General features: G+C 42.3%; 1 protein-coding gene across 2 annotated transcripts in view; it reads right to left on the bottom strand.

Moving 5' to 3' along the window:
- LOC1275734 (sodium- and chloride-dependent neutral and basic amino acid transporter B(0+)) overlaps positions 1-15,723 on the bottom strand; it is a 52,000-nt gene that overhangs the window by 17,746 nt on the left and 18,531 nt on the right. For both annotated transcript variants that reach the window (XM_061650656.1, XM_061650657.1), the window contains exon 3: positions 12,519-13,109. In XM_061650656.1, coding sequence (XP_061506640.1) covers positions 12,519-13,109 — 591 coding nt within the window. The remainder of the gene's footprint in view (positions 1-12,518; positions 13,110-15,723) is intronic.

Here is a 15,723-nt window from a genome sequence, read left to right as displayed (position 1 = left end):
CATCCTTCACCGAGCGACAAACTCCCACGCACCGGAATAGTCAAGTGCACGGGCTGGGCTGGGGCTGCTGGCCCCCATGGTGAACCATATTAAATTCTATCCACCCCAGAAACGCGAGGGTGTGTTCCCTTCGTTCAGTTGCCGTGTGCGCACAAGTGAGTGCCGTAAAGTAATTCAATTATCTTTTCGAGATGTGCTTAATGGCGACAATATGCACCGGTGGTCTTTGTGTGCCGGCTGTCTTCCAACATGAAACCGTGGCGCACGCGTGGTGTGTATGATTTGTGGTGCAATGTTCGTGGTTGAGATTGGGACAAAATTTAAATATTTCGCTTTTTATGCACAGCGTTAATGTTTTGTGTGGTGGTGGGTAAAAAATGGGTTCCATAACATTAACCTATGATTTAAAAATCAAACGTGTGTATCTAGAGTACACTTTAGACACAGCAAGATTTGCCGTTCGTGTATGTGGCAACCATAATTTCTTTAGCGCTTTTGTCTCGCCACCATCATATACAACCTTCAGCATTCTCCCTTTTCTAGCACACCGGTTGCGTGCGAATGGTAAAGATTGAGTGAAAATGATACACTATTATAAACAAAATCGACCACCAACGGTCTACGGTTCCGGTGAGAAGCTGTGCGTTGGGATGGTGTACAAAAAGACAAGATTGAAGTTTTAATTTAATTTAGAAAACGTTACATTTTCTACACTCTGCTCGAAACAATCGACAGTGAAAATATTGTTGCACTAGCGGGAAGATGATCACAGGAAACTCCTTCAATACCTTTAGTGCATGCTGATAATGAAGAGTGTGTAGAGAGTAAAAATGAGAGAATTAAAAGTCTACAGAAAGAAAGCAAAAGTAGTCTTGCCAATGTCGCGTTCGTGCCGACTATTGGAGCGTATTGGGCGTTGGGCTGAGTGATTATTTTACACCATCGGATTTTTTTTTGTGTGGCTGTAACTCTCTAAAGCTAAACTGTTTGGGAAAGATTGACCAACCAGTGGAGGTTTAAACTCCGCACGGCACACAAATAGTATGTTTTGGGCAATGGGTACCGGCGGTTGCGACGGTTTTAAAAGGGTTGAAGAAGACAGCCTATCCACAGGTAGGCAGCTACAAGAAACCCAAACGTTAGTTGCAGTTCAAATGCAAGGCAAACATTGGCACACATCCTTCAAACAACCGTGTTACTATTTGAGGGGTAAGTGGTTCGATTCCATCGATTAACCGTGACCGCGGGTGGACGGCTCACGGAGGGTATTTCTGAGCTTAGAGTGCCTAATGCCGGAACGGGAGCGATTGCGAAGCCCTCCATCACACGCACCACGGCTATGCAATACCTAGTGTATCTGTGTACGTTTGTTTGAATGAAAAAGAATAAATCACAATTCGCGTTTGTTTGTTGTTGATTTCGAAGCTTTTCGAAACACAAATCACAAATAAAAGCTTTCTAAACAACGTTTACACTCAGCTCGTTATGTAAACGTCCGCTATACCGGGATACAAGACGGTCGGAGAAGAAGATATTCGAGCTTCAAACAGATATATCTTCAAACTGGGTTTTGTACGAAGATGTCACTGCATAATGGACGATTTGCATATCCGGAGGAAAAAAAGTGTGATGAGAAAGCGGGCCTTAAATGCAAAACAAACGCCAAACAAACACTTTTAAAAGCCTAAACTCACTCAAAATGGTAGGTATATTAAATTATCTCTGTCACTAATTTACTTCGTCACATTAATTGCGAAGAGAAGTTTTGTTGTGGAATAGTTTCGTCGTGTTTGTTTGTGTCTCTTCCAAGATTTGATCTGCTACATGGAAAGCGAATTAAGGTTGGTCAATCATCTAACTTCCATCCCGTCCGTACCACACCGGCAGAGAGTGTGATCTGAGCAAATGTGCACGAATGTAAATCATAACATTTTATACGAAAAATCGTTATCGTTTTCCCTAATGATTGTAATTTGAAGAAACCAGTTAAAATCTCCGCAACAACAGCTACAATAAAAAAAGGCTGTGGCTTTGAAGCGCTCTGGAAACTGCCCGCGGAAAAACTTCTACCCGTGATGCTTCGGATGGCCATTAAATCGTAATTATCCTGCACGGCGCTTTCTGTGTGCTGTGTTTCTTCTTTTATTACATTTTTTTCATTGGGTGGGAGCACGAAACTGGTGGTGGGAATGGTGGGACCGCTTGAACGACTAGGCGTAAAAGCCGATGGTACGATAATGAAACGAGCGTAACTAGAATCATTAAAAAACTAGTAGAACATAGCCCAAGGCAGCGTCTGATGAATCTCGACCAAGATTCTGTTCGTGGGTGTGTGTGTGCTGGTTGGAATAGATAGTTAAAAAACTGGTTACGGATAGAAATTACATTGACCCATTTTTTGGTTTGTTTGGAGTACTGTATTCTCCCTCTTGCGCATTCGTCTTTTATCTTCAGTTCCGCATTCTGATATTCAGAACTCACAAGAGTTAGCACAGTTTCTTGCTCACAACTTCAGCCGATCTGAGTAAAATGCTCATCCCAAAAGGCGGAAGTAGTATTGACTCTAGGTGGAAGCTCGTTCCAGTTAAAATTTGCAACACGATCACAGCTCGAATGCTATAGGTATACTTTTGCATTACAATTTCCCACGCTATCGCGTCAGTCCAAAAGGACAGATTATGCTAAAGATGGAGAAAAGGAAAGTTTTTATTGTACAGTACCGTTAGAAAAGGTTATGCCCCGCGAGAACTAGTCGCGTGTCAAACGTTAATTCATTTTTAATGCTGCTTACTACCGCCATTGAGCTTTCTCAAACTAATAACATTTATCTTTGACAGATCGCGTGTACGTGATGGCGTCAATTTTTAGGCGTTTAATTTGATGTTCTCAAAATGAACCTCCCAAAAGGGTTTTATGTAAAATGAAATTAGGAACGGCTTGCAATTTTTATAATGTACACAAGATAACATTTTGCTACATTACATCGCAAAGTTTAATAATGAACGCCAAAGATAATCAAAAAGTCGTAAAATGGAAATGAAACAACCTAAAGCCATCCGTGACAAGTATGTATTCGAAAATGAAATAACAATGGTAGACAGTATGTAAGAATATTGTTCCGACTTTTATGACGAGATGTCGTAGAATGTCAGAAGACTAAATTGATGACCTCGCCAGCTTAGTCAATCTTGTTGTCCCAAGTGACAACAAAGATTAGTAGTCGAATTCATATGGCTCCATGATGTAAAATAATACATAAGAGTATTTATTTAGAACGTATAGGCCATGTTACTTATTATTATTTAGTTATCGAGTTGAAATAAATGTGAAAAACATTTTAAATTATAGGTTGCCGTATGGGTTATCAATTATGGTATATTATATACCAAATGAAAGAATTTCATGTTTTTGATCTATTTCTCTCTCTCTCTTCTCTCACTCTCTTCTCTCTCTCTCTCTCTTCTCTCACTCTCTTCTCTCTCTCTCTCTCTCTCTCTCTTTTCTCTCTCTCTCCTCTCTCTTTCACACTCTCTTTTTCACACTCTCTCTATATCTTACTATTTCTCTGCTCAAAATATAACTATTTTCCTGGTCAAAATACAGCACGTCGTGGTGACATGGCCCGGTTTACAATAATTCTCCGTGATACTCGGTCCCCTGGCTGCAACTTTCCATCCAAATGGACACCTGATTTTCGACAGGGTTGCTTCACGTGATTCTTCTTCAACTATTTTCACCAAATGATATGCAATCAAATACTATAATTAACGATTAACATCACATTGAAAATACAATATAAGAACAAAGAACGGCCTATGTATTGTTTTATACTTCTTACAATTAGGGCAGATAAGCCCATTACTAGGACAAAACTACAAGGAGGTTGAAGTACCAAACAGATTAGTTCTGGAAATTAATGAGTTTTATTTTAAAAAAAAATAGCTTAGTAAAAATAATTATAAAATGACAGTTAAAAAATCATTGGAGGAACCGTTGAAGGGCTACGCGAAGTGATTTGTAGGAACATATACAGGCAGCACACTGCTCGAATCGCGTGCTGAATAGTGGCGCCTAGCGCGATACGCGTGTTGCATACATTTTGGCGTATATCAACAGCAGGTATGCAATTCGCTCAACATCGTTTGAGCAATGTGTCTAGCTGATAGTTGTTAAACTGATTATCTGTGTAAGAAGTTTTAATAATTTAGTAATTTTAAAATTTTAAGTATTAAAGAGAGTTTGATCAATATTTTATACAACTAAAAACAAAAGCCTTATACCAATAGAGAATGTATCGTGGATTTTCTGATCGAATTAAGTATTTAAGCTAAATTTAAAATAAGCAAAAAAACATAAATGCATAATATGGTATTTATTTCTGAAGCAAGAAAAACACAACTACTCTAAACATTTGGTTGTGACGTCCGGATTTGTACAGAGTTTCTCGATTCGGGCTATCGTATTTGGATTATCCAAATCAAAACAACCCAATGTATGACGCAGTGTGCGCTTCGCGGAAGAGCCCAAAAAATTCCAGTTTTCCAACCGGACCTCGTGATGTAACGAAGCATAGCTGACCTGATGACTCCGCGTCGAGACGATAGCAGCGCGTCATCGATGGAGAAGCCGACACAGACGCATCGGTTGGTTCGCGTTTCCATTTTGCTTTAACTCATGCTTTTGTCTCGGAACCATTACTTACGCGGTGCGGCTGATCGTGACTTTGAGAAGATACATCCAATCTTCCGATTCCTCCAGCACACTGGTTGGCCATAGAGCAGCGCGCTAAATCATTCATATGAACGACCCTTAAATGACCCCTTCGATGAGTCCCTTGCTAAATGACGCCATTTTGAGGAAATAAACACGTCCGGATTCACATATCGGGCGTACTAATTGCGTTGATTTTTATTCTTGCATGACATCACGGGACTATACATTTCCGTACCTAAACATACACAAGTCAACCTGCAGCAGCCTCGTCATCAGCAGCTTTGATCGCGATCAAAGACGAGAATACACTTTATCACTTCCCAATCCAAATAAACTTAATTGCTGGCTGCCAAGCATTCGGTGCGCTTGCGAAAGGGTCGTTCTAGCCCATAGCAGAGTCCTCGTTTCGTATGGGTTGGTGCGGTTCGGTTCGAAAAGGCAACAAACAGCACGTTAAAGCCGTAAGTAATTACCTAATTGAAAATAAACTGGCCCAGTCAGGTAATCTTTGGACGGTGTAATTAGAAATACGATAATGAGCAACAATAAACACTGCCGGGCTGTTAACGACCAAAGAATTGGGACCATACAAAGCTTCATCCTACGATAAACTGGTCAAATATTCTAGACTGAAGTAAAAGCGGTGTAAATCTGACAGAAAAGCAGAAGGTTTCAATGTGGTTGCTCCTGAGCAAACATAATTGGGTGGGGATTTCGTGAAATTGCCCTTATATTTTCCGAAACAGCAAAACATGTTATTCTACTTCACATTCTCAACATAAGTAAACGCTGCAGCATCCTGGAAATTGATCCCATTTGCATGCTATCGCCCACAAGCATCAGTGTATGTTAAATAATCCTGCAAAGTATTCCAGCGCTCGTCTACCGTACCTGGAAACACGTTACAATCAACTCAATCCCATCATTAATTAGTCTGGCGAGAAAAAAAAACTCTTCTCGCACGTCAGAAACGAGCATGGCGACTGGCTGTAGCTTGAGCACATGCAACAAAAATACTCCCATTGCAGCAATGTAAAGGGTATGCCACTCGTTAATGTTTTAGGATTTATGTTCAATAAAAAGTTTCATCATTCCCCTGGTGCCATGAAATTGTGATAACGTTAAAATTGGACCAACGGGTGTATGCTTGCGTTCAATTTTGGATTGTCAGATTCCGTCGACATTTTTCTGTTGTGGGTGGTGATTATTGATCCTTTGACTGGTTTTTTTTTTATCGCGGTTTTGCTCTCTCTCCCTTTTTCCAAAAATATCCTGCCACAACACGCTCTCCTTGTTGTGAGTGCTGGACCAAAACTCCGGGCTAGGAGTGTGTAGGTATCAATTTGTTGGGCTTGCCAGCACACTGTACGGGCCATAAATAGAAGGCTAGATGAGCTCGGCCAAAATCCAGCTTTGGACCGACTAGACAAGGTTGGAGGAATGTTTGTTGTTGAAATCGTTCCAAGAAAATATCATAATTCTGTGCAGTGCATGGGTAGAAGAACCATCATCAATCAATGTAGCAACCAAATAGCTAGTTGCAAAAAAGGTGAATATGTGGAAGCCTATGGTGGGATTTTGGATTTATAAATTCATTGGAAAATATGATTGGAAATGTAATTTTTTATCATACGTTGCAAATACTCATTCCTAAAAGGGAATATGATAACACGAAATAATGAAGCTATCAGCTTGCATCGTCAAAACATGAGAAACAAAATTATACAACAAATACATATGTTTGTTACCACTTATTGCGTAAACCGGGCTTCTAAAAGGCATGCTGTCCCACGTTGTTTGCGGAATGTCACATCGATTTCATATCATGCCCAATAAACCGTTTCAAACGTTAGCCAAGACCAATCAACATACGCTGGGCACAAGAGATGTATGAGCTGTGTTCAGGACAACTCATTTCCAACAAAGCACATATTTTCAACGACAAACAAGGAGAAGAGAGAAAACAAATAAAGAAAAATAGGAAAATTGCAATTCAATAACGTGAGCCTCGTATCGGGAAAACAAGGCTGTCCAATTTTGCCATCCATCAAACTAGACCAAATCATAACCGATAGCTGGCCCGGCCAACCGCATTGGACGGATGGCGCTTTCTAGCGAATGCAAATGCGCTCAACAACACCAAACTGCCCACACCATCCCACACCATACCTTACACCTCAAAGCCATAGAAAGTGAGGAAATGTGGTGAGAAAAAAAAAGTTACACACTTACACAGAGGCACACAGAATGCGAAGTAAGTCAGGGCGGACTCATATTTCTTCGAGCCTACCCCATATTTGACACCCGCCGAGGGAGAAAACGAGGATAATGAAAACAAACCGTGCCGCCGCCCGGGGAAGGGTGGCTCCGAAACCAGATGAAACAATTCAAAGCGCGTACGACCCCCACCACTGCCTTCGCCCACAATAGCACCAGCAGCAGCATATCGTTGCCTCATAAGCGTATGATGAAAACTGAGATGACCGCTGGGGAGTTGTACAGCAGCAGAGGCAGAAAAAAAATGAAGTGCCCGGCAGGCACAAGCGCAATACGATCGCTGCCACAACAAGCCCCGAGCGAGCTGAAAGCAGTACTTGTGTTGGGCTTTTTTCGTACCTCACTTCCAATTGGTGTAATACACGTACGCGATACGATCGATATGCGTAAGAGCGGGTAATGGAAATTTGAAAAAAAAAATTAAATGAAAACACACAAAAAACCACGACGTCACATGGAGGAAAGTGAAGCCCACGCAGCCCGCAATGCGATTGAAGAAATGAGGCACAAGAAATGCTCAGGATCAAATTGAAACGAGATACTCTCATGGGCGTAGAGGATGGGTACATTGATCGTGTACATTGTATGTAGCTAGCTGCAATCATCATCAAAATTTGCCTTTTTCCTACCGGTTGGCCTCCTAATAATTTCGCCACATGTCTCCACCGTGTGGCCTCCTTCCATCCATCGTCGGCATCATTCCGTGTCGTAATGGATGCGGTGATATCTTACCGCTTGATCGGTTTATATCGGGCTACCCGAATAATTGCAACCGACGCAGTCTTGACGCAAGAAAGTGGCCAGCTAATGGGGCGAAGCTGTAATCAATGTGCGGGCTCATCTCACTCTGGGATCCAATTTTTACGCCCACGCTCTGTGTGTCTAGTAGTAGTAAAATGCACATGACGTACATGTCCAGTACGCAACAAGGTTTAACAAAAAAACAACAACGGAGACACAGAAAAAAGGCTTCCGCTTTTATGGCACAAAGACAAGTTTTTTTTTTGTGTTGTCAGTATTTTTTTTTTGCAGAACAAATGAGACCACTGTCAAGATGTGATACAATCGGAAGATTGTTTTATCGATAGAGGTGATGAAGGCGACTAATAGGTGTAAGGTTGAGTTTGAGATATGAAGGAACAAATGCAGTTGTATTTAACAATATTACCAGAATTTAATATTTTGAATAGTTTGGCAAAGCAATTAAAACTACTTAAAACATGAATTATTGGCGTTCCATCTTTTGGAAAGCATAATTTCCGTCCTAGCTTTGAAAAGAATAAGGAACTGCACAATACTCGTACATACAAAAGTCTCACACATACGTTTGTATTGAAAAACTGACAATAATCCGTTAACAATTGTTTTAAATGTTATTTTGAAATTTAAATTTGTGAAAAAAAAATAATTCCATTAAAATTACATTAGGATTTTTTTGCAATTAAATAATCTCCCTTAACACGGTTGACTACACGCAATTGCTATTTCCGCTTAACACATCTGTCAGAATATGAAATATTTACTCCAAGCAATGCTGAAGATTAATACAGTATGTCTGATTCCAAAATTTGCCCCCAATTTTGGGCTACTCTCAGAGTCAAACTAAACACTTTGTGCATTATTAGCCTTCAATAGGGACTTCTAGTTCAATGTTTTAATTGTTGCACGCAATAACAATATTGATTGTTAGCATTTTCCAGCCGCAAAGCAGGCAAATATTAAGCAATCATCAAAGGGATGCAACTGTAGCGTGATAACTTAAGTGGTCTTTGCCAGAGCTCTCTAGAACCATAGAGTAGCATCAGAAGAAGAAAAAAAAAAACAAAACACAATCTTTTACTTCAATTTCATACCGACTTCAGCCCATACCGTAGGGCTGGCGCGAAGTTTCATTTATCTTGTTTGTAATTCTTTTCTACAGATAAGCGAACGAAGCGACCGGTGCCGCTATTGTCTCTATCGAAGAACGTCGCCATAGTTCAATGCTTTCAGCCGTCTTGGAACGGCGTAAGGAATGCAAAACAAATTCTTGCTTTGTTCGGTGTGAGCAATCGAGAGTGTAAGGCAACCATTGCTGAGCTTGGAATAGCTTTTTTTTATCGCACAACACACCAGTGAAAGTATGTTTGTGCGTGTTTAGGTGGGCTTAACATACCAAAGTATGGCTGTTTATTGGAGGAATGTTGAATGCTCACACAGAAAATGAAAATAGCAACCAAATGGTTGCGTACGCGTAGGAAACCAGTGCCCTCAAACCCCGTGACACAGATCGATCGAGCGTGATGAGTTGAGTGCTAAAATTCACTTCAATCATATCATTATCAGAAGAGCCTTTTAACCACCAGCAGAATGGGTCAGCTACGGTGCATTTAAATACAAAATCTGCTGTACGAGGATCGACACTTTTCTCCGGTACAGATTTCACTACGCGTTTCTCCACCCGACGTTGCCGACGCCAGTGCTGGATTGGGGCGTCGTACGCCCACTAAGAAAGCGAAGGGCAATGAGACTGGACCGTGGCGGCTTTACAGCGGGTATCTTTAATGATGCGATGTTTACATTGGAAGATTAACTGTAAGGTGTTGGTGGATGGCGCCCTTGCGAGGTGGTGAACAAAAACAAAAGGCAACTCTCCGGCAAGGGCTTGCCTAGTTTTCTATGCATTGAGTGGTTTTACTTTTCTAATTCTGCTACCACTTTCCAAGCCCACAGATCGGGGTGGATAGGTCAAGTAACCAGCAAAGGAAGGGCGCATTAAGAAGGGCGAATGGACAAACCATCAAATGCCGAAGCCCCATTCGAGCCGTTCCCCATGGACTAGCGTAGGAAAAACAAAGTAATGCCGAAAACAAAACCAAAAAATCATCGGCACCTGTCCTAGAATTCATGATGAGTTAAGTTTGCTTCTGGTAGCAAATCAGCACCCTGGCGAACGAACGAACGAACGAACGAGACCGCAATATGCTGGGAATCGGTTAGGAAAGTGGAGAGAGATATGAAAATTATCATCATGAATCGGGGCTACAAATGTTTCAGCGTTCCACTCTTTAGTCCCATTCATCATTCCAGCGCGGCTAGTTCAGGCAGAAAAGCTCCCACAGCCGTCGCCTCAATGCACATTTACTCTCGCTTTCGGCTGAATGATGATGATGCTGCTGCTGCTGCCGCCGAGGCGTCGGAGTTTTTCTGAGGCTCTATTTTATTGTCCGCATCATACTAGCGAGAGTTTGTTTTGTTTTTGTTGCCTTTGGAGTTGGAGTTTGGAAGTGGATTTTATGAGGCAGAAAATTACTGATACTGTAAATTGACACCTTCGAATGCGGACGTTGCCATTGCGTACAGTTGCGTACGAGGGATTTTCCGTGTGAGTGCACCAACCGATGGGCACATCGCACAATGACGCGCTGGCGATGGGTTAAAAAAATTATTAGACCTGTTTTAAAATCATTCAGCAGCGGCAATGTTTAAACAGACACATCCTTCACATTGCCCAACTACAACTGCTCATTAGTTTAACTTCTCGAGGCCCTTCGACCGCACTTAATATGCTAATTTATGCAGCGCAAATCAGAGCGTGCAATTTGATAGTTTCAACCAAGTACAAAGCCCGTCCCAATCAGCCTTGATTGATTCCGTCGAGGAAACCGCAAAACCAATAATCCTAACCTACACCGCAAGGCAAAAAGTCAACCGACGGTACGGTTGCAGTGGGATACCAAAAAGCGTCATCCTTTCCAGTGATGAAGCCATCGAGAATAGAATTTCCACTCGCATGCATGCACATCTAACGTCCTATCGCGGACAGGTTTGGTTTGTGGGTGTCCGTAGTGATCGTCACCGTAAATCATGAGGCGAGTGCGCGCTATGAATCGCACTACCAGCATTCCTGGCGCGAGTGGTGCAGAAATAAAGAATGAGCTTTCCATGAATTTATGGGTCCCCCGTTGTTCGACTTGATGAATCCTGGCATAACGATGTTGTGCTATCGGGCACGCAGCACCGATAGGAGAATAGCATAGAGTAGCGTTACTTATCGGCGGATGGCACACTCAACCGTGCTGCTAAACACGTTCGGTGAGGTTAAGCGTAGATTGTTGTAGATTCTTTAAGTGCCAGAGTTTTTTTTGTCACTGTTCTTGTCTTTTTTTCCTGCTGTCCAGTGAATTGTATAGGTCTTTGGAGAATATCTAAACCACGTAAGCAAACAAGATCGCCGATGTGTGATACATTAAAGTTTTACGTAGTATTTCAAATTAAAAATAAAACACTCACACATGTTTAACTGACGAAGACATACAATTTAGTGACGTACAGTGACGTACGGAATTTCATTTTAAATGTTACGTCAAGTGGAGAAAAATGTTTGTACATTCTTTATCTTTGACGTAACATCCTACTATGTCGGCCTGTACAGGCTTCCTAGACTTATGAGTATCACGGAACGGGAGAGTCGTATTAAAGCTCAGGTTGGATAGTAAGCAAAGACACGTTTTTTTCGTGTTGATGTATGGGAGAACAAGTTGTAGATGTTAGTAGTCGAAATTCTGTTAAGTTTCCAGATATCTCCAAAGTAAATGACACAGGGCAATACTATTTTTGACGTAAGCTATCAACAGTCCAGACATACTGAAACTTTGTAGAAGATAGGAAAAAACAAACAACATAGTAATAACTTCCCATATTATCCAACGAAGAGTTGAAAATGATTTCATAAAAACGAACGGTAGAATGAAACCGTTACTTTATTGAGCTAATAAAACATTAGAACGTAATTCCTTTTAAGCATAGATTATCAGCCCCAATTCTATATTCTACTTCCTTGCGAAGCTGCTGTGAAATAATCGCCCAATGTGACGACCGTTACTGCAATCGCTCTAAACTTGCGAAATTGAAAAAAATACTTCTCTTGGGTTCTGATCTTAACAACAAAAATAATGCTAAAAACATTTCCCGTAAGAACAACGCAGAAACTAAGCCGACCGAACCGAGAGAACTTCCATAACATTACGGTAAGAGTCTCTCGGTTGATTCTGGTATTAATATTTCACCCGTTTCCCTGCCATGCATGCGTCCGAAACTGCTGGAACCGGCGAAAAAAAGTTCTATGAATAAAAGATGGTCCACCCGGGGTGGTCCAGTTTCGCCACTCTAACGGAACCGGGCGCCTTCCCAATGGGCAACACTACCGTACGACGAACCACGCGAAAGAACAAATGACCGCCAACGAAACACAGCGGAACGAACGTCGTGTAGCCACGGTGCCTCGAGGGAAGGGTGCTGAACGCATATTCAGTGTGTCACTTGTGCAGAAACAATCCGGATAGCGTATCGCATCCATCACACGCTCTTCAGGAACCGTTGGAATTGGCCGGCCCCGATCTGTGGCCGGCCAGAATTGCTGACCGACACGTGTAGCGAATCAATCCGAGCGGATCGGGTGTGCAGCAGCAGCAAGCAAAAGGAGCAGCGTAACGAAGAAGCTTCCACCCCAATACCCCGAATAGTACGAGACAAACGGACGTACATACCTGCTTGTTTGACTGATCATCGCTTGGTGCAACGGTGTTGGCGCTGACTTTGGTAGAAATGAGCTTCACGGTAGACCCGTTCTGGATCATGCTCGAGTTGTTCGGATTGGTCGAGGGCGAGGACAGATAGCGCAGATCGCTCAACGTCGGAATGCCGGCCGTTGTCGTGGAACCGCCGCCCTCGCCATCGGTGACATCACCGACGGGTGCAACGCTTCGCGGGCGGCCTGCGTGCCGACGGTTGCTGTTGGTGATGGTGTTGGTTGTGTAGTTGTTGAAGGATGCGTTCGTCGTCCAGATCGGGGACGAACCCGTCGTTGCCTGCGTGTAGGAGTGCTTTCGCGTACGCTCGATCGTGTGGCTTTGACCTCCGCCGTCCATGGTGCCAATGGCCGTCGATGGTGGGCAGGGCTGTTTTGTGTTGGGTCCACCGCTGGCAAGAGTCTTCATTGGTGCACCGCCTCCTCCACCGTCTAGAACGTTTTGCATCGACTTTTTGCGCTCGGAGGTGAACGAGATAGTCCCATCGGAGAAGCGATGAAAGGTGAGATTTTCGTCTGACAGGAATGACATTGACGTAACACTAGAGATCTGTGAAACGAAAAACAAGTGGAAACACTTTAGTTTATCTGTGTTCTGGAGAGTTACGAAAGAAACGATGCCAATATTACAACGAGAATTAAAGTATGAAAAGGGGCACTGGGCACGCTAAGGTCTCTGGGGCCTACTCTAGAACCTATCCACACATTTCATACACAACACACAACATTGCTGTGCAAAGGTGTTAATCATATATAGTATCTCTGTGTCACTATAGTTCATTCCTACTTTTTGTATATAAAATCGAGGTTGGTTTTAGCAATTGTATCTCATTATCAAATACGTACTCGATGGTTGGGTTGTTTGTTGGACGTTGGTTACGATGAATAACAGAGATCTCAGTGTAATCATAATCAGTGATTTTGTGCTCAGAATACTCTGTGATTCAATATAAAATACAACACAAGGGCTATGCTTAATAGCCTGATGTTCTTTCTACCTCATTCTACCTTCTACCTCATTTTACCTCATTGGGCAACAGACAACCCAACTATTGATGTACCAACTAATGAACGGCCCAACCACAAACCCAACCAGTGAGATTCTACTGCAAAATGTGATAAAAAACGCAGTAAAAGACATGCAACCTTAAAAGGAAAATGTGAGTGAATTTTTCTTACAATGCGGTAAGTAGGTATAATCAGTATCGCTCTTTTTGCAAGAATTGATAAAGATACCAGAAATACTTAGAGCAATACATTTAGATACTGCTTAAGAAAAAAAAAAACACACACACAGTTATGTTAGCGGACATAATACGGCTGTGTACCTTAATAATTTCAAGTCACCTTAAGTTACATGAATTCAAGACCCTTTTCAATTTTATTCGATTTCGATTGGAGTTTCGTTACCAAATACACCGGCCCATGGTCGAGTACATCGATCTATTTGCTTACTTATAACATGATCCGCATCCTCAATCAATCAAACACCAAGGCACTCTTGGAAAGGTGTTACGCATGGTGAGCAGCAAAGTAAGTGTCCTTAATTGTCAGAGCATTCATCAATTAACAAGCTTCTCATTAATCCAATATCATCCATACGGTGAGTTATTTAAGCAAGACGAGCATTTCTCCATTGACGCAGTGCGCCAAGACGGCAGAGTACAAGATTTCTCGTGCGTGCGTGTGCAATTTAGCCCTGTCGGCACATATATTAGATTAAGAGTAGCAATTCAACCCGCAAAACTCAACTCGCCTCGTGCAAGGAAGAAAGAGAGCGCGCACTAAGGTAGAAAATAAAACAACATTGCTGCAAATCGATCACGTGCGAATCGTCCAGGCGGAAGAAAACTCGCTGCAGAAGAAGGGCAACAACTCGTAACACCCCCGTAATAGGATCGTGTTGCAGTTTAAGGTTGCTCTGAATATTCATTGCAAGCTAAGAAGCTAACACGGGTTTCATCCTACTTCCCCAGTTCGAGGCAGCTCGCCTTTTTTTGTTTTTTTTCCATACTTCAAGGTAGCAAGGCGGTTCACAGCGCTGCCGAAGTACCTATTTCCCACCGACACAAACCCAGATGCATAAGGAAGTGTGCTCCACTTCGCAAACACTATCATTTTCCGGGCCACAGATCCTGGCCGATGTGTTCGATGGATGGTGGTGGAAAGCCCTTCAGCGGTACGGGTTTGTGTTTTCCTGCAGGTAAAACTTTTCTTGCAACTGTGCAACGTGAGCCGGTGCATGCGGCATCAAGGAATGAAGCTATTTAAGGATTCGGTTATGATGCAAGGATGTCGAAAGGCACGTTCTGTGTCGTATGCAGGATGGGAGCCATGTGACAAAGGCAAACGGAAATTGAAATTTAATTGCTGACAAAGTTGAATAGCATTTGCCTTTGAGAACCTTTTTGCCGATTTGTATAGCTTTGCTTGTATTTTGCGATAAGCTATGATTCAAGGTTTTAATTTATCAAAATGTATATATCATAGTTATAGGTTTATTATTTTTTTGTTCATAATAAACCTTCAACCACAGAACCACGTTCGAAGTAGTTCGATTATTCAAATCAACCAAATCCTTCCTGGTAAACAAACGCATGCTGCTGTCCGAATTGGTTCATGATATTATGCAACTAGTTTTTTCGTTGTTTGTTTTCCACAACCCACATAGTTGCCATAAAAGGAAATTTACTTTCGTCCAGATGAGCAGCATGTCAGCACGAAGCCGGTAAAGCGGCCCGTTTCCCTGTTCGTGCCTTACGTTTGTGTAAGCACGTTTGAAACCGAACCGGTGGAATATGAAGGCATCGATCCAAGAAAAAAGCGCACAGGAAAAAGACGACCCTACTTAAAGGTTTAGAGTAAAACAAAGTATGACGGTTAGGCTTCTTGCACAAGCAAGGTTTCCGTGTAGTCTTCTCCGCCGTACGTTCTCATACGATTCCCTCAAGACACTGCCACGGCTCGGCGGCAGCGGAATGCGGAAAAGTGAAACACAAAATCAATATCACATGGCACATTGAAGGACAAAACAGAAAAAATACTTATCACGCATACAAAAAATAAACAACTAAATCGAGCAAAGAGATCGTTCACATTCTTCCCGCCCGAGTGGTTTGCGATAGTTCCCAGTGTTGCTTCCGGTAGGGAACAAGGTACATTTT

The sequence above is a fragment of the Anopheles gambiae genome, chromosome 2 (genome assembly GCF_943734735.2).
Source record: "Anopheles gambiae chromosome 2, idAnoGambNW_F1_1, whole genome shotgun sequence".
Lineage (NCBI taxonomy): Eukaryota > Metazoa > Arthropoda > Insecta > Diptera > Culicidae > Anopheles > Anopheles gambiae.
This window is presented reverse-complemented; position numbering and strand designations above follow the sequence as displayed.